At 47.2% G+C, this 17790-nt stretch overlaps 2 protein-coding genes across 8 annotated transcripts in view; one reads left to right on the forward strand and one right to left on the reverse strand.

The window, feature by feature from the left end:
• Positions 1-4105: 4105 nt before the first annotated feature.
• Positions 4106-16805, forward strand: Kiaa1191 (KIAA1191 homolog). 7 transcript variants are annotated; one of them, NM_001419481.2, is given in 9 exon segments: positions 4106-4279; positions 4849-5006; positions 5181-5276; positions 8284-8462; positions 9436-9562; positions 11839-11963; positions 14964-15070; positions 15225-15364; positions 15447-16805. In NM_001419481.2, coding segments are annotated over 7 exon segments (915 nt in total). In that variant the 5' UTR covers positions 4106-4279; positions 4849-5006; positions 5181-5245; the 3' UTR covers positions 15653-16805.
• Simc1 (SUMO-interacting motifs containing 1) overlaps positions 16738-17790 on the reverse strand; it is a 45009-nt gene continuing 43956 nt past the window's right edge. The window contains 1 exon segment of the mRNA NM_001400839.1: positions 16738-17647. Coding sequence (NP_001387768.1) covers positions 17397-17647 — 251 coding nt within the window. The 3' untranslated portion in view covers positions 16738-17396.

A 17790-nucleotide genomic window follows, 5' to 3' on the forward strand; every position in this document is an offset into this window, starting at 1 on the left:
TGAGATTGAGCAGGCTCCTCCCGCTCAAAGCAGGCTCCTCCCCTCAGAGCAAGCTCCTCCTCCTCCCCCAAACAAAAACTGATGGGTGAATACAACACAGGCGACTCCCCACTTACTGGATCCCTTCCAGGACTAACATTCCCTTAACAGCCTTGCCTCTTTCCTAGGGCTGTAGCCACGGACCACCACCGATGTGTTGCCAATCAAACTGTTACAGGCTGAACAAGTACACACACCCCCCTTTCTGGTGTGAAATATATATATACACCCCCCCTGTGCAGACACCCCTCTTCCAGGGTTCTGCACCCCTTTTATGGTCATCCAACAGGCTTATCTCTATGAGGAAAGTGAGGCAGCACTGCTCTTGCCGACCAGAAAGACACTAACTGCCATGTTTCCTTTGGACCTGCTGGAACCACAGCCACTTGCTCAGACACACCAGCTGACTGGAGACTTTTTGAGTCAAGCAGATGACAGCCTTAGGTCCTTTCAATGACAGATAAACTTTCTAGGGTCTAATGACTGCTAAAAGTGGGGTAACTTGCATAATATTGATGTTTATGCCCTCAAAAAAACTCTGTACAGACTTGCCCTGGTGATAACAGTCCACCGAGCAATTAAGTTGGTTCAACCAGTCTTTGTCTTCCTGGCTCTCACCCCTCTGCACTGCGCTGTGTTTTCTTTTGATGCTTACACCCTGCCCTGACCAACATTTTAACTACAGATAACGTAGGAGACAGTTACTCCAATGACACCTTTCCTTAATAAAACAAAAAGGAGGAGTAATGGAGCCAGTGACCAAAACGCCAGAACTGGTAAGGTCAAGTGAGCTCAGATCCTGTAAATCTCAGAACTGAGATCGGTAGGAGTGAGGCCACTACCTGCTCTGGAACACATAACCACGACATCCCCCTGAGAGGACCACTGACAATCAGTCACATAGCCTAAAGACTTGGAGTTCTCCACGCTGATGAGGTAGCTAGACAGGCCGGAAGTGTTTCGCTGATGAGCCCCGGTTCCCTGGGCATCCCTTCCTGTAAAAGGTGTTTGTTTAATCCCTGGCTCACCTTGAGTAAAGTGTATGCATCTATGCCCGCGGTCAAATAAAGCAGATTGGACAAGCAAGGACCTTGTTTTCCTCGAGGATTGGCACCTGGGGGTGGGGTGGGGGTGGGGTGGGGGGTGGAGGGAGGCCGTCATCATAAAGAGCTGCCCCTAAATCTCCTGGAGAAACCCTGACTAAGACACCCCTTATAAGGTGATGTCCAACAGCACAGCAGCACCTGGAACTCCTCCCGAGGCATCCCCAGCACCCTGGCCCTGGCCAATGATGTACACTCACCCCGAAAGCCTCTACCCATCCCTCAAAGGTTCAAGTAGCTTCTGTTCCTTCCATTAAATGAGCTGTCTCGCTGAAGCTGTCTCCCACAAGTCTATTCTCAGTGTGCTCACTGCCGCTGAGGTCTCTTTTGCTCCTGGGTGCTCTGCCTCAGTTTCTCTCTCAGGACCTACCAGATTCAATAGTAGCCAATCACACCACTCCTAGCAGGGCATCCAAAGATATGACTATTAGAAATAAGGAAATGCCTGGGCTGGAGAGATGGCTCAGCAGTTAAGAGCACTGACTGCTTCTTCCAGAGGTCCTGAGTTCAATTCCCTGCAACCACATGGTGGTTCACAACCATCTATAATGGGATCTGATGCCCTCTTCTGCAGTGTACTCATACATAAAATAAATATGTCTTTCAAAAAAAGAGAAATGGGTTGGGGATTTAGCTCAGTGGTACAGCGCTTGTTAGGCAAGCGCAAGGCCCTGGGTTCGGTCCCCAGCTCTGAAAAAAAGAAAAAAAAAAGAGAGAAATAAGGTAGATTTCATGACATTTTGACATAAAAAAACGTTTATTTTTAAAATGTGTGTGGTGTTTTGCCTGCATAGATGTGTGCCTGTAGGCTATTTGTGGACTGAAATCATCAGAGGGCATCAGATCTTTTTGAAGTAGAGTTATAAGCAGTTGTGAGCTGTCATGTTGTTGCTGGGAATTGAACCTGGGTCTCCTGGAACAGCAGGACCCAGTAAATGCTCTTAATTGTGGAACCTTCTCTTCAGTCCCCATTGTAAACCTGTTATGTGAGTAGTGATACCCCCAGACCCCACGGGGCAGGGAAGTAAAAAAATTGGGACTATTTTTTCAGAAGTCACTCTGCAAATCAATGCGTCATTCATAAACCTAGTATAGGATTTACAGATGCCATTAATTCCTGAGCAGTCTTGGTCCTACCAGAATGCAACAAAGCCAAATGCTGAACTGTGTTTCCCCTCCCTTTAACAACCTCCGCTTCTTCCTGAGCGGACAGCGAACCTTGGACTTGGGGCAGAGAGTTGAGTTTGCGTATTTTCAGCTTTCTCTCAGGGAGCAGAGACATTTTGCTTCCTTTTGTTTTGTTGTTTTGAGATCTCTGAGTGGCTACCTCTCCAGGTCCACTTTTCTCACAGTTATTCATCTGTTTGGGGGAGGCAGGTCGTGGTATGCTCCTGTATTTGGTCCAGTACTAGTGAGGAGCCTGCCGGATTTCACGGCTCATTAATGGGACAAAGATTAACTATCAGATCCTCTGTGTGTGTGTGTGTGTGTGTGTGTGTGTGTGTGTGTAGTGGTTCTCAACTTGTGGGTTGAGACCCCATAATGGAACTTGCCTGGCTTCACTGCTCATTAAACAAAGAAAAATTATCATAACATTTATGTATAAAGGGGCGTGGCAGAGGTTCTCAACCTGCAGGTCGCTACCCTTTGGAGACTCAATGACCCAGGAGTCTCCTATGACCATTGGAAAACACAGATATTTACATCAGAACTCAGAACTGCAGCAAGATTTCAGTTATGAAGTAGAAATAAAAATAGTTTTATGGCTGGGGGGGGTGGTGTCACTACAACATGAAGAACTATATTAAAGAGTCACCACGGGGGGCTGGAGAGATGGCTCAGCGGTTGAGAGCACCCGACTGCTCTTCCAGAGGTCATGAGTTCAATTCCCAGCAACCACATGGTGGCTCACAACCATCTGTAGAGAGATCTGATGCCCTCTTCTGGTGTATCTGAAGACAGCTACAGTGTACTTTACTTATATATAATAAATAAATAAATTAAAAAAAAAAAAAAAAGAGTCACCACGGGTTGGGGATTTAGCTCAGTGGTAGAGCGCTTGCCTAGCAAGCGCAAGGCCCTGGGTTCGGTCCCCAGCTCCGAAAAAAAGAAAAGAAAAAAAAAAAAGTCACTGCACTAGGAAGGTTGAGAACTGTTGGTGTATTGTTTATGGACAGACCTCTAGGAGAGAGGAGGAGTGGACAGGAAATGGTGAACCGGCCACAAGCCCTAGGAAAAGTCCTTGTGAGGTTTGTTGGCTTTGATTTCAAGGGGGTATTTACTATGCGTTTCCAGCTTTTTGTTTGTTTTTCGAGATACGGATTGTTTGTGTAGCCCGGGCTGTTTTGGGACTCTCTTTGTAGAGCAGGCTGGCCTTGAACTCATAGAGATTCGCCTTCCTCTGCCTCCGGTGTTGTTGGGATTAAAGGTGGCACCACCTTGCCCGGCTTTCCATCTTCATTTTCTAAAAGTTTGATTTTGTCTGTTGTTTTAAGTATGTGGGAATGTGCGAGCGAGTGCATTGTCCTTGGAAGCCAGGAGAGGGCAGCAGACCCTGTGGAGCTGTAGTTACAAGAGGTTGTGAGACACCAAACATGGGTGCTGGGACCAAACCCAGGTCAAACAAGTGCAGTAGTTGCTGTTTTAACTGCTGAACCATCTCCAACCATCAATCTTCATTCTTTTCCCCTCTCTTCTCGCCCCCAGCCCCCACCGTACTCCTTGAGTCACACAACGCTCCGATCTCAGCCTCCAAGTACCACGATTACAGACGCAGAGGAAGCACTGGTAACGGGTGACTCCATTTCTGGGAAACCCGTGGGATTCCACTTTAGAGTTCAACCTACAGGGCTGCTTGAAGGTGTTCAGTGGTAGTGGGTAGAGTGACGCGCTCAGATCTCGGAATACAACTCCCAGCACGCCCCGCGGACCTCTTGGTCAAATCTCGCGCGACTTGCGGCGGCGGTCTCGGGCTGGTTTGCTGTCCGGCTGCCGGCTGGCGACAGTCCTCCGTCGGGGAACGTCCGTCGAGCTCTCACGATGGCTCGGCTCTGCTCAGTCCAACAACCTCTCGAGCCATCTGGGGCCTCGGAGCCTCTTTAGTGCGGAAGTTCGGGACGTAGGCGGCGGGTGAGCAGGTAACAGACCGCGGCCTGGAGGTGCTGGGAGGACAGCCTGAGTTCCAGGGCGCTGCGGCCTGGGGGCCGGGTGGGGGCCTCGTTCCACCGTAGCGGGGCTCCAGGGACCCCAGAAAGATCCCCCAGTGAGCCTCGGAACACCCACTCGCCGCGAACCTGCCGGCTTAGCCTTGAGGGGTGGGATCTTGGGAAAGTCCGGATGGGTTTTATCCCAGAGGCTTTGTCGTGGGCTTGGGGTCCCTGAGGAAGACGGGGAGGGCGTGTGTCTGGCTTGCAGATGTCCCCTGGGCCGCAGTAAGTAACCCCTGTGAACTCGAGCAAACATTCGGACTTATTAGTGCCTGCTGTGCAGCGCAGCGCAGCGCAAGGGTTTTAAAGGCAGGGGTCGTGTTAAGATGCGATGACTTTTAGTCGGCGTCAGTAATACTGAGGTGGTCTTCTATGTAGCTCAAGGCTGTCAAGGGGCAATGCTGCTATGTAATACGGCTCGTGAAGCTCTAGTGGGTTCAGGGCATCGTTTGGTGAACTTAGGGGGCGCTGTACCAACCTTGGTTGTTTATTGTTACTAGAAACTCTGGATGGACCCTTCCTCAGAAGCTTTGCTAATTTGCAGAAGCTGGGCAATGCACCTCATTAACATCTGTCTGTCAGCATAGTCCAACGTCCTTTCACTGTGGTAAGGTGTTTGCCTTCACCGAGGTTTGACTTCGTCTTGTCACTTGTTAAGGTGAGCCAGACAGTGGATACTGGCGAACCAGTGGACTTTATCCTTTTGGGGGTGTGTTTGTCGCCCATTGGTTCTAGTGTGTGTCTGTTTCAATGCCATGTCTGTCAAAACAACAGCACTGGAGTGACCCTCTGCTGTTCCGCGTAAGAAAATACCCTTTGTTATTTTTATCAGGTGGCAGGGACTCAGCTCCGAATTCTGTATAGAAAAAAAAAACCCACCTGGATCCCAGTCTTTCAATGGCTTCAAGACAACCAGAAGTGCCGCCTGGTAAACTTCAGTTCTTATTGTTAAGTCTGTTTTGCCCTTAGGGAATTTATTTTCTCTGAATCATGTAGTACTGGTCTCTTGGCGATTGTCTTCTAGTATTGTCATCACCCTCTCAGCTGTGGCATAAACCCAGACCTTAACTTAGGACCTCTTCCCCTGAGTGTCTGAGCCAGGAGAAGAATTAACTGTGTTTGTAGGGTCTGTCAGTGGGGTTACATTTCCCCATTTTGAGGGTCGTAAGGATAGGATGGAGGTCTGGGCAGAGCGTAGGAATCACAGTTAAATCTCAGTTGTAGACACGTTTGCACTGACATTTAGTGTGTTTTTGGCCTGTACTGTGCAGTAACCTCTGAGTTGCTGAGATCCTTGATTCCTCTCTGACTGTTACCAGAAAGGTCAGTCTGACTCCTGGACTCTCAGAAGAATGCACTGCAGGTCTATCGTGAAGAGTCAGCACTTCGTTTGTTTTTCCTGAGACAGAGTTTCTCTGTGTGCTTCTGGCTGTCCTGAAACTCTGTATATAGATCAGGCTGGTCTTTAATTCACAGAGATCTTCCTGCCTCTACTTCCCAAATGCTGCCTTTAAGGACGTGAGCCACCACACCCGGCTTTAAAAAATTGCAAATAAAGTTAAAAGTTGCTGCTAAATCTGCATTTACTGCTCAAAAAAGTGTTTGTGTTTTTTTTTTGTTTGAGACAGAGTCTTACTTTGTAGACTTCACTGTCCTGGAACTCAGATCCTCCTGCCTCTGCCTCTGCCTCTGCCTCTGCCTCTGCCTCTGCCTCCTGAGTGCTGGGATTAAATGCATGTACACCACACCTGGCTCAAAAATGTTTCTAATCTCTTTGTAGAAACACATTTCCTAGTATATTAGCTGACTTTATTACTATTGTTTTTATGAAGCCATTGGACAAGGTCTTAAACATGGTTTGAAATTGCTCCCCAGTTAGGTGGGTTAATGGAAGCTTCCTTCCTTCATGTGCCCCAGTACCATTTGTCTCCCATCATGTGTGTCTCCCATTCACACTGGGTTCTCACAAAGTCGTTGTTGCCATGCAGAGCCGAGGTGTTGTGCTTATGAGGTTAAGGCTTTGCAGCATGGAAGCGTGGAATGGGAGGCACAAGGTGTGAGCCCAGGCTTTGGTGTCCACTGCACATTTGCTAGCCATGTGGTACTGCGCATGCTCTGTACCACAGGTGTCTGAGCTGGGAAATGGGAAAAGAGTTTACTTAGTGAGGATTAGATACGAGGAGGGCTCTGGTGCCTGGTAATTTTGTTTGCATTTGTTTTTTTTTTTTTTCTTTTTTTTTTTTTTTTTTTTTCGGAGCTGGGGACCGAACCCAGGGCCTTGCGCTTGCTAGGCAAACGCTCTACCACTGAGCTAAATCCCCAACCCCGCATTTGTTTTTTCTTGAGATAACAACGCACATACTGTAAATTCACCGAAAGTGGATGATTTCATGGTGGGTGTGTTCATCAGGTTATGGGTCCATCAAATTAATCTACTTATAAAGCATTTTCATACCTCCAGAAATACTTTGTACCCATTAGGAGACACATCTCATTGCCCTCTCCCTGGCCTGTGGCAACCAGTAACTTGTTGGGCTCGTTAGTTGTTAATATTGGTGATGGTCACATGGCCCCTCTGGGCCCCTCGCTGTTAGTGAAGCTTTGGAGGGTGGGGACTTGCCTTCCAGGCAGGTTGATACTTTGAGGAGTACGATTATGTAACAGGACAGTGTCACCTTGAGGGCAGGATCTGGATCAGTAACCAGGCAAATGAACCCTGCTCTCTGCTCTGGCACAGCTGAGAGTGTGCTTGGAACATGGCGCCTTTGTCACAGCTGGACATTCCAGCAGGCAGTTCTTGCAGAAGGAATGGCAGGCTGAAGCTGGCAGTGTTGATGAGAGTGGCTGTTAGTAATGTCTGTGATCATCAGAATGCTATAAACTAGAAGTGGTGCCAGACACAGACTGAACTGTTTCTTAGAGGTCGCTTTGGACAGAGAACACAGAAGGCACAGGGCTCGTCATTAACCTGATCAAGCCTCAGCTAGCCATTTTCTCTATGAGCTGAGGCAAATCCTTTCACCACTAGGCTTTAGTTTTCTCCTCAAATGAGACAGTGTCAGGCTACAGAGTGAGGGAAGAAAACACAGAACGATACCTTCAGCCACTTTCTGTCCTCAGTGTTGTATGACTGAGAGTTTAGTATGCAAGTTATGAAATGAGATAGGTTTGATTTTTGACTGGAAATTGTGCTTTGAAGTTGGGACTTCGCATAAATTTAACTTAAGGTTAAGGTTCTTTATTCTCTAAGAATCGATTAAGACCAGGTGTGGTGGTTTGTGCCTGTAGTCCCAGCCTGGGTAGAGCTGAGGCAGGAAGACTGGCAGAACTTGAGGCCAGCTGTGCAAGCTGTGTAGCGAGTGCTAGCCAGGACTACATAGCAGGACCCTGTCTAACAGGATCGATCGTGTTGCTGAGCCAATACAGTTGATTGTTGTGGATGAAGAAGGCAATGAGCATGTCACCAGTGCTCTTACTACTCCCTTGGGTGGATCGCTTGTCCCCTAAGCTTCACAACTTGCTTGCCTGCCTGCCTTCCTTCCTTCCTTCCTTTCTTAAAGATTTACTTATTTATTTATTTATTTATTTATTTATTTTTTCGGAGCTGGGGACCGAACCAAAGGGCCTTACGCTTGCTAGGCAAGCGCTCTACCACTGAGCTAAATCCCCAACCTCTTTAAAGATTTATTTATGTATGTGAGTACACTGTAGCTGTCTTCAGACACACCAGAAGAGGGCATCGGATCCCATTACAGATGGTTGTGAGCCACCATGTGGTTGCTGGGAATTGAACTCAGGACCTCTGGAAGAGCAGTCAGTGTTCTTAACCGCTGAGCCATCTCTCCAGCCCCCACAGCTTTCTTATTTATGGATTAACTTAAAGCTACTAGTATGGCCAGTTGATAGCCCATATTGACAGGTGTCTCTGTTCCTAGCTCTTGCTCCCAGTGGGCCTCTAAGCAAGATGTCCCTGCCCATCGGGATGTGCCGCCGGGCATTCAGCTATGATGATGCCCTAGAGGACCCTGCACCCATGACTCCTCCTCCATCAGACATGGGCAGCATCCCCTGGAAGCCAGTGATTCCAGAGCGCAAGTATCAGCATCTTGACAAGGTACCTTACCCTGCCCATGGCTTCTGGGAAACTCATCTCCTTTTTTCTCCTCCTCCTCCAGAAGCTTCAGTGGTTCTCAGTCCCTACAAAGTCAGGCAGCAGTTGTTCCCTTTGTTCATCTTCTGTACCTTTTTCAAATCCAAAACTTGAACAGTAGTGTTGTCTACAGGAGATGCTTCTGGAGTTCACTTTCCTTACTAAAAAGCCAAACTCCAGAGCTCTGGTGACTCCTGCTTGCCTCTTTATAGTCATAGAACATTTGCATAGACACAGTGAGGTAGTGGGGGAAAGGACCCAAGTCTAAATATGAAATGAAATTATGTTGTGTGCATACCCTCTCCTCACAGCCTGATTACTTTTATGTAGTCAGATTTTTTTTTTAATTCATTTATTATATATGAGTACACTGTAGCTGTCTTCAGACACACCAGAAGAGGGCATCGGATCTCTTTACAGATGGTTGTGTGCCACCATGTGGTTGCTGGGAGTTGAACTCAGGACCTCTGGAAGAGCAGTTGGGTGCTCTTAACCACTGAGCCATCTCTCCAGCCCTGTAGTCAGATTTTTATGCACTAAGTGAAGTTTTACACTGGGATGTTTTACTGTCTCTTGCGTCATGGCAGTGTGCAAAAGTTTCAGACTTCAGGGCATTTGGGAGTTTAGTGATTCTCAGCCTGTATTGTATGGCAGTATTAAGGTGAAGGTAAGGTGTGGATTCAAAAACCTCTAAGAGGGGGTTGGGGATTTAGCTCAGTGGTAGAGCACTTGCCTAGCAAGCACAAGGCCCTGGGTTCGGTCCCCAGCTCCGAAAAAAAAAAAAAAACGAAAAACAAAAAACCTCTAAGAGGTGTTTTGTGACCACTGTCCCCCTCAAATATTTTTTAACATATTCTTGTGACTGTCTCCAAAGAAGCGAGTTTAGCTGTGTGGCTCCCCTGCCCTGCTCACATGCTTCCTTACCTCTCTTGAACAGACAGAGGAAGGAGCAGCCAGTGTCTCTTCCCTTGCTGTGACTCCATCAACAGCCACTGACAGCTCAGACAAGGCCCCTGTGGTGAAGGCTAAAGCTACCCACATCATCATGAATTCCCTGATCACAAGTAAGCGCCCTTCAGCAGAGCAAAGCGAGTGAGGAAGAAGTTGGGCGTCAGCTGCTGCTGATTCTCAGGCAGGTCTGCCTCCGTGGGGCCTCACATATGAGGGGCTGCTGAGCCCCTCAGCTCCAGCTCATCAAGAGGGGAGATGTGTTGACTATTAAGTATCTCATTGGCTTAGGTACACTCCTTGACATTTTCCTGTGTTGACCAGTGTAGTCTTGGACAAGTTACTTAGTAGTAGACATTGTACCCCACTTTTCTAAAGTAGGGATCTAGCTGGTAGGTTGGTGGTAAGGTTGAATAGTTCATTAGCAGGGGCTTGGCTCGACTGCTCTAGCTGTGTTGCAGAGAGTGGCACACCCTCTGGCCTTCCACTATTATATGTGTATTTGTTTGGTTTTATTTTGAGATGGTCTTGCTGTGGACCCCTTTTGACTTCAAACTCAAAATAGTCTTCCTGTCTTAGTAGGTATTATTATTATTATTATTATTATTATTATTATTATTATTAATGTAGGAATGCTCTGTCTTCATGTATACATCTACATGCCAGAAGACAGCATCAGGTCCCTTTATAGATGGATCATAAGTCACCATATGGTTGCTGGGATTTGAACTCAGGACCTCTGGAAGAGCAGCCAGTGCTCTAACCGCTGAGCCGTCTCCCCAGCTCTGCCTTAGTGTTCTTAAGTGGTGGAATTATAGTCTTGCACCACTGACCCAGCTACTTTAAAATTTTTTTTAGGTAGCGTTTATAAATAACTTATACATATTTTTACAAATGGATTTTTGATAGTGCTGACCAGGGCCTTGCACATGTTGGTCCACCAGGAAGGCCAGGTATGGTGTTCCCCATTTCTTTAGAATGTGTCATTGATAGTTCAAATGAGGCTTGATATGAGACAGCCATTTTTTTTCAAGATTTATTATTTATATGAGTACACTGTAGCTGTCTTCAGACACACCAGAAGAGGGCATCAGATCCCATTACAGATGGTTGTGAGCCACCATGTGGTTGCTGGGAATTGAACTCAGGACCTCTGGGAGAGCAGTCGGGTGCTCTTATCCCCTGAGCCATCTCTCCAGCCCCATTTTTTTTCTTTTTAAGTTTATTATTTAAAAAAATTGCATTTCTGTTTATACACTTGAGAGTGTTTGGGTGGGGAGGCGTGTGTGTGTGTGTGTGTGTGTGTGTGTGTGTGAGCCTGAGCAGGGCAGAAGTCATCAGCCAGATCTTGAGCTAGAGTTACAGTTGTGAGCCATCCAGTGTCGGCGACAGGATCTGAGCTCGGTCCCTGGAAGAGGAGCAAGTGCTTTTAACCACTGAGCGCTCTCCAGCTCTTCATTTTAGACTTCTGTCTGTCACAAGTTACCTAAGCTGCTTGCTTCTCCACTCTGGTGGGTGTGGGGAGTTAATTATTCAGTCCATGGCTCTGCATGTCGGCAGTGTACCCACACCAGCACTGAGGTGCACAGAGCTTCTCCTTGGTTGGTGCTTCTGTCAGAGCTCTTTACTTTTCTCCAGGAGGGCATCAGTTTGTCTTGGTCAGTTCTGGAAAGTTTCCTCAGTCAAAGTCCAGACACACTTTGGTTTTCTGTAACTGACTGTTCTGGCTTCCAAGGGCACTGGGTATGCATGTGTTACACATGAAAAGGGAAGTGGAATGCCTAAACCCCAAGCCTGCCTGGTGTGGGGACAGTCCACAGCTGCCATGCTCGTGTGTGGTGTGTAGTGTTGCAGCTTAAGAAAAATTGTCTCTTGTTCATTCCACAGTGGGAGTGACTGGTGACGTAATAAGCCTAGTTGAAAGGCCGTGGTTAGCTGGGCCAGGAACAGGAACAGGCAGACCACACTCCAGAAACTGGAGTCTGTGGCCCGGGCTAGTTCAAGGCAGGTTGTCATGCTGCAGCTCTGGCTGGTTCCTTGGTGTACCTGGCAAGAATGCTCCCCCGGCAACGTTTCTGTGTGGATGACGATTCTCTCGGGGTGGGGTGCTCTGGGAGTCCTTACTATACCCATATGGAGGTGCCGTTTGCTTGCTGTTGCTGAAAGTGAAGCGTCAGAATCCGAGTGAGAGGAGGAAGGCATCCAGCATCCCTTCAGGACAGTTTGCTTTTTTTGCTGTGCTGTGAGGGAAGCTTCTGAGGGAGCCTTTGTGTCAGGGCTACCCCTGACTCTCTAGTGCTCAGTACGGCCTCTTGCTTCTGGGGAGAACAAGACACTTGTACTGTTTTGGCTGGTTTGCTGCTGGTTGAGCATGACTGTCCTTTCTTTTCAGAACAGACCCAGGAGAGCATCCAGCGTTTTGAACAACAGGCAGGACTGAGAGATGCTGGCTACACACCCCATAAGGGCCTCACCACTGAGGAGACCAAGTACCTTCGAGTGGCAGAAGCACTCCATGTAAGCAAGCAGGGTCATCATGGCTCGGTCTGCGATTGTGGTTTACAAGTTTCCAGCTTACCCGTCTGATGAGAAGAGAACGGGCAGACAGACCAGGACTGCCCTGCTAAGGTGGCTCTCCTGACTGAAGGCTTGGACGCCTTAGCTGTAGATATTTTGCTCGCTGGTCTGCAAAGTGAGGGCATGTCATAAATATGATGTGTATGAGAGAGAGCCCTGTGAACTGTGGACTGTCTTCTATGCATGCCAGAGAGGTTGGCTGTGAGGGAGGGAGAGGGAATCCCAGAACTCCAAGAGTTCATAGCTCAGCTGAATACCATGATCGTCTGCTTGTTTATTTAGAGATAGGGTCTTGTATATGAGCTCAGGCTGGCATGGTGGCATACTCCTTTAGTCACAGTGTGCGTGTGAGCATGAGGGGTTCCAGGCTAGCCAGGGCTACATATTGAGAACCTGTTTCAAAAAAACAACCAAACCAAAATCCAGGCTACCCTTGAACTAGAATCCTCCTGCCTCTGCCTCTCAAGTGCAGGGATTACAGGTGTGCACCACCATGCCCAGTGAATACTTAATTTTTTAAAAATCCTAATTCAGGAGCTGGGTGTGACAGCGCTCATCTTTAATCCCAGCTTTTGGGAGGCAGAGGCAGGTGTGGATCTCTGTGGGTTCAAGGTCAGCCTGGTCAGCTTAGTGAGTTCCAGGCCAGCCAGGACTACATTGAGGGAACCTGTCTTGGGGTAGGGTCACATTATTTTGGTGAGAGTTTATTTAATGACAGTTAAAATTTTTCCTTTATGCTAACATAATTGAACCTAGAGCAGTGTTCTACAGCTGAGCTACATCTCCAGCCTCTCACCCATTGTTTTTTGTCGTATGGATTTATTTTCTATGCATGGTGTTTTGTCTCCTTGTATCTCTATGCACTACTTTATACCTGGTACCTGCTGAGGCTAGAAGAGGGCATCTGACCCCTGGAAGCAGATGTAGATGATTGTGAGCTGCTGTGTGGGCACTGGGAACTGAACTGAGGTCCTCTGGAAGAACAGCTAGTGCTCTCAACTGCTGAGCCGTAACCCAACCTCAAGTATTTGAGATGTATCTTTCAGTGTAGTTAAAGCTGGCCTCAAAGTCATGGTTCTTCCTTAGCCTCAGGTGCTAGCGTTACTGATAAAGTCACCACTCCTCTCTGTGATAAAGTTTTAATGACTTTTCTTTAAAATTTTTTTTACAATTACTTAGTGTGTGTAGAAGTTAATTCTCTCTTCCCTCCCTGTAGATTGCCGGCCTAGCAGCAAGTGCCTTTCCCCACTGACCCACCTCATTGGGCTTACATAATTCTTTTAGAGAGGCCACTTTACACTAAATGGTGCTCTGTGACTTACACAGCCATATAATCCTGACATGGATCTTTGGGGTAGATAGTACATTCTGCTGTGTAAATAAAGATAAGTCAGTCTGTAAGGTACAGAAGCATCAGGACCACTTCCTAGAAACCATGTATGAAGCCAGATATGGTGGTGCTGGCCACCTCAGTGCAAGGGAGGCAAAGACAGGTAGATTCCTGAGCTTGCTGGCCAACTAGCCTGGTCTGATCAGCCCCAGACCCTGGGGAGAGATGATCTCAGCAAACCAAAAATACAAAATAACCCCTAAAATAAAAAAACGTGGGGTTGGGGATTTAGCTCAGTGGTAGAGCGCTTGCCTAGCAAACGTAAGGCCCTGGGTTCCATCTCCAGCTCCGAAAAAAAAGAAAAAGAAAAAACAAAACAAAACAAAACCGTGGTGGCCTCAGACATGGGGATGTACACCTTTACTTCCAGTACTTGGAGGCAGAGGCAGGCAGGTCTCTGTGTGTTTGAGGCCAGCCTAGTTTATATAGTGAGTTTCAGGACAGCCAGACCTTGCACAGTGAGACCCTGTCTCAAACAAAACAAAACAAAACAAAACAAAACAAAACAAAACAAAACAAAACAAAACAAAACAGAAAGCTAACAGTAAGGTGGGTGGCTTTGAGTAGTGACAGCAGGTTGATCTTCATATGCACACTTTCCCCTCACTGTACATATATGTATATACATGTATACATGCATACGTACACACACACACACAAATACAAGCAACCACTCATGCACATAAAAAATAAAAATAAATCTTTAACACAAGAAAGAAAATAAAATCCAAGTAGCCATTGCAAGTTCCTTTGGGCATAGGAGAACATCAAAAACACCGGTGATGATGGACAGTGTGGTGTACAGTATGTGTATGTGAGGGTGGGGGAAGATACAGGACACCAGGGATGGTCTGCATCATGCAGAGTATTCCAGATGAATCTACAGGTTAAGTTTAAAAACCACTCCTTTGAGAAATCTTGCTGCGATGATACAGATGCTTCTGAAGGCAGGTACTCTGTTTTTGCCATTCATTTTGTTAACAGATTGTCAACCTACACAAATTGATGTGTTGAAAGTCAGCTTAGGTCCAGCAGAGGCGTGTCCCTCATGGAGAATAGACATCCTAGTGGGGAGCTTCAGCTTAGACCTGGGGAGCTGGCTGCCAGGCCGCCAGTGTGTCAGCAGTGTTTTGATAACGCTGTGGAGGTTGTTGGTGATGGGAGAAAGGAGAGAGAATGAAGTAGGTTTCTCAGAAGAAGCATTTCACTAACGAGGACAATAAGCCTGAGTCTTGGCTTTGAAAGTCTGAGAAGAGCAGAGCTTGTACCAAAAGGAGCAGAATTGAAGGCCAGGCTTGAGGGGTCTGCGGCTTGATGGCTCTTTCCATAGACGATTTATTTGGCTTTGTTGGAAACCTAAGTTCTTGTTTGGCTTGTAGCACAGGAAAGTCTGAGATGCTGTAGAGTACAGTTCCTTAGAATCCGTGTGGAGCGGAAGGAACAGAAGTCGCTGCCGCTTCAAGTTAGGATGTGCATTGGGGCTGATGCCCAGATGGTCTACTGTGTGTCTGACCTCACTTTAAAAAGTCTCTTCTCACCCATTGGGACAGAAACTAAAGCTGCAGAGTGGAGAGACCACAAGAGAGGAAAAGCACCCTGCATCAGCCCAGTCCAGCCCAAGCAGCACCCCTCACTCGTCCCCTAAGCAGAAGTCCAGGTGAGTCTCCTGGGACCTGGTGAGCTGGTGTCTGGGGAGGCCAGTGCTAGCATGATGGCTGGACTCTTGCCTACGGGTTCCTGTTGCTTTGGTGTGAGACACTTGTAGTAACATGGGAAGGTGGCATACAGCAATATTTACTTCTCTCTTCCAGGGGCTGGTTCCCATCTGGCTCCTCCACAGCCTTACCTGCCCCAAATCCTCACAGCATGGATCCTGGGGGTGGAAATGACAGGAACTCAGCAGACAAATGGAGCCTCTTTGGACCACGACCCCTGCAGAAATCTGATTCTGGTAAGGTAGCTTCAGAAAGAGTATTGAGGCACCCGGCTACTGTGTGGACTGGGGCCATATAATCTGTGGTTTTCCTTGGCAGGTTTTGCCATTCAGGCTTACAAAGGGGCCCCCAAACCCTCTCCTATGGAAGTGATGCGTGCCCAGGCCACACGAGCAGGTGAAGATCCAGCAGTCTTCAAGCCGCCAAAGATGGATGTCCCAGTGGTAGAAGGAAAGAAACAACCACCTCGCACCCATAATCTCAAACCCCGTGACCTGAATGTGCTCACACCCACTGGCTTCTAGAATGCTTTCTGTCCAGGGTCTGTAACTTCCCTGGGTCTGACATAGGAGTGATGTAGCTGGCCTGAGTGAGTGTGCAGATTGTCCTTGTGTGAGAGAGATCGTTTTGCACTGCCTTCAGGTTGATGGAAAATGTCAGTGGTGTAGAGTCAAGGACCTCACTATCTTTTAAATCATTTATCCTGGAGAAGGGACTCTGATCCTTGCTTTTCTAGGTAAATTGTGCTGTAGTGCTTCCAATACTAAGGCCGCTTGATTCTTTTCCCATGATCACTTTGAGCACTGACAAATCATGGTAGAGGTGCCCACCAGCCAGTTTGCACACTGGAGGCCTCCTGACATGTGTTAGCCTGGACTTCTTTGAGAGCTGGGTACAGCTCTCGGCTACACTTGGTAGGGCCCTGGCTCTCTAAGCTGAACCACAGGTCCTCTCCTCCTCCCCCCCCCCCCCCCCCCCCCCCGGGTTTCTATGTGTAGCCCTGGCTGTCCTGGAAATAGCTCTTAAGACCAGGCTGGCCTTGAACTTACAGAGATCCACAGGTCTGCCTGCTTTGAGTGCAGCCTCTTCTCTTTCGCACTTTAACCTCTAATTCAGTATGTTGGTTTCATACTGGCAAATGGTTCCCACTCCAATTCCATCACTGAAGATTAACCCAGACAGGGCTCATGCTAGGCAAGTGCTCTACCACTGCGTGTCACCCCTAGTTCCTGGATATTATGCTGTTTTAATTGTGTGTTTTGTTTGAGATGTCTCACTTTGTAGCCGTGGCTAGCCTGAAACTCAGTCAGAAGATGTACCCATCTCTGCCTCCCAGTGCTGGGATTGCAGGTGTGACAACCACTTCAGCTCTGTTAGAGAAGAAGATGACAGGTACAGGTTCACATGAACTTGGTGCCACTGTAGTCTGATAACACTGAGACCATTTTCCACCAAGTTAACCTCATCTGTTCTGTAACACACATTACCGAGGAAAGGGGGAAGGATATGGTCTGTTGGTTTTGAACACTCATATAATTGCTCGATCATTTTAGATAGTAGTCTGTTTACATAATGAGCTAACCTCATAGAGAAACCCTGGAGTCTAAGATTGTTGTAAAAATTAATTTATTTGTGTTATCTTGTATTGACAAATAAAAATCTTTACTACTTTCTCAAGCCCACGTCTTTCTTGTCCATCTGCCTGCCCCGTAGTGGAGCCCGAGCATTGTAAGCTTTTTATTGTCATATTGACATCAGATGTTTAAGAGACTTTATCCTTTTGTGTCTTTGCCTGCTTTGTTATATTAGATTTAATAAACTGGCCACAGAGTCACATTCATGGGCAATGTAAAAAGTCTAGTATAGAATGTGGTCTGTTCAGGAAAAGCTAACGTCTTTCCAGAAACAGGCCGTCAGTACCTTGACATTGTAACACTGATGGATCGCTCAGCAGAAGGGTTCTTTCCCATCTTGCGTGGAAATGTTGGACATATAGTGCATATCACTGCCTGTTTTAAAAGCATAGATAAATAATTTAATAAAAAATATATACACCTTGTATATTTAAGCCAAATTTGAATAGGCTAGGATAAAGATTATAAAAAAAGATATATACTGAAGAGTTATAAAGTTATTACAACCTACAGATAAATAAGATAGGTTTGGTCCTGTGATATTCCTAACTACCGTTCATACTTCAGGGCTTCTAAGTAGCTGGCGACAGTCAGGAGGTATTCTTGGTGCTCAGTGCTTAGAAGTCTGGCTGCCTCAGCGCTCTGAGGCAGGCTCTGTGTCGGGGTTCAAGTCCGCAGCGTAGAAGAGCAGCAGCTTCAACAAATGCACTTTGTCTTGGAGCTGGGGGACTAAAGGTTCTCCCAATATGTGGACCAGGCGGCTACGGAAGGCCTCAATCTGCTTCTCCACATCCACCACTGTGATGTCATCTCCTTGCTGGGGCTTGGGCTTAATTCGTTTGATGATTAAGTCTTTCCGATCAATTACTGAACTCCGTAAGTGCTCTGCAAGGGGGAAGGAATCAAACATCTGGGTTTTTATTCCTTGGAATTTAAAAGCTAAAGTCCAATTTTATAGGTAAGGCCTGGTGCTGGCTACTAGGAGACAAGACAAAAAGGTCATGTGCATTACTGTGGGAGCCCCAATT

This window comes from Rattus norvegicus, chromosome 17, assembly GCF_021556685.1.
Source record: "Rattus norvegicus strain SHRSP/BbbUtx chromosome 17, alternate assembly SHRSP_T2T, whole genome shotgun sequence".
Classification (NCBI taxonomy): domain Eukaryota; kingdom Metazoa; phylum Chordata; class Mammalia; order Rodentia; family Muridae; genus Rattus; species Rattus norvegicus.

What these genes read in the sequence shown, in the direction of transcription:
- Kiaa1191 (XM_087590379.1), top strand. Translation starts at nt 8,313, where the DNA reads ATGTCCCTGCCCATCGGGATGTGCCGCCGGGCATTCAGCTATGATGAT. An exon ending in AGTATCAGCATCTTGACAAG is followed by an intron (nt 8,463 to 9,435) that starts GTACCTTACCCT and finishes TCTCTTGAACAG; the next exon opens with ACAGAGGAAGGAGCAGCCAG. An exon ending in CCTGCAGAAATCTGATTCTG is followed by an intron (nt 15,365 to 15,446) that starts GTAAGGTAGCTT and finishes TTTCCTTGGCAG; the next exon opens with GTTTTGCCATTCAGGCTTAC.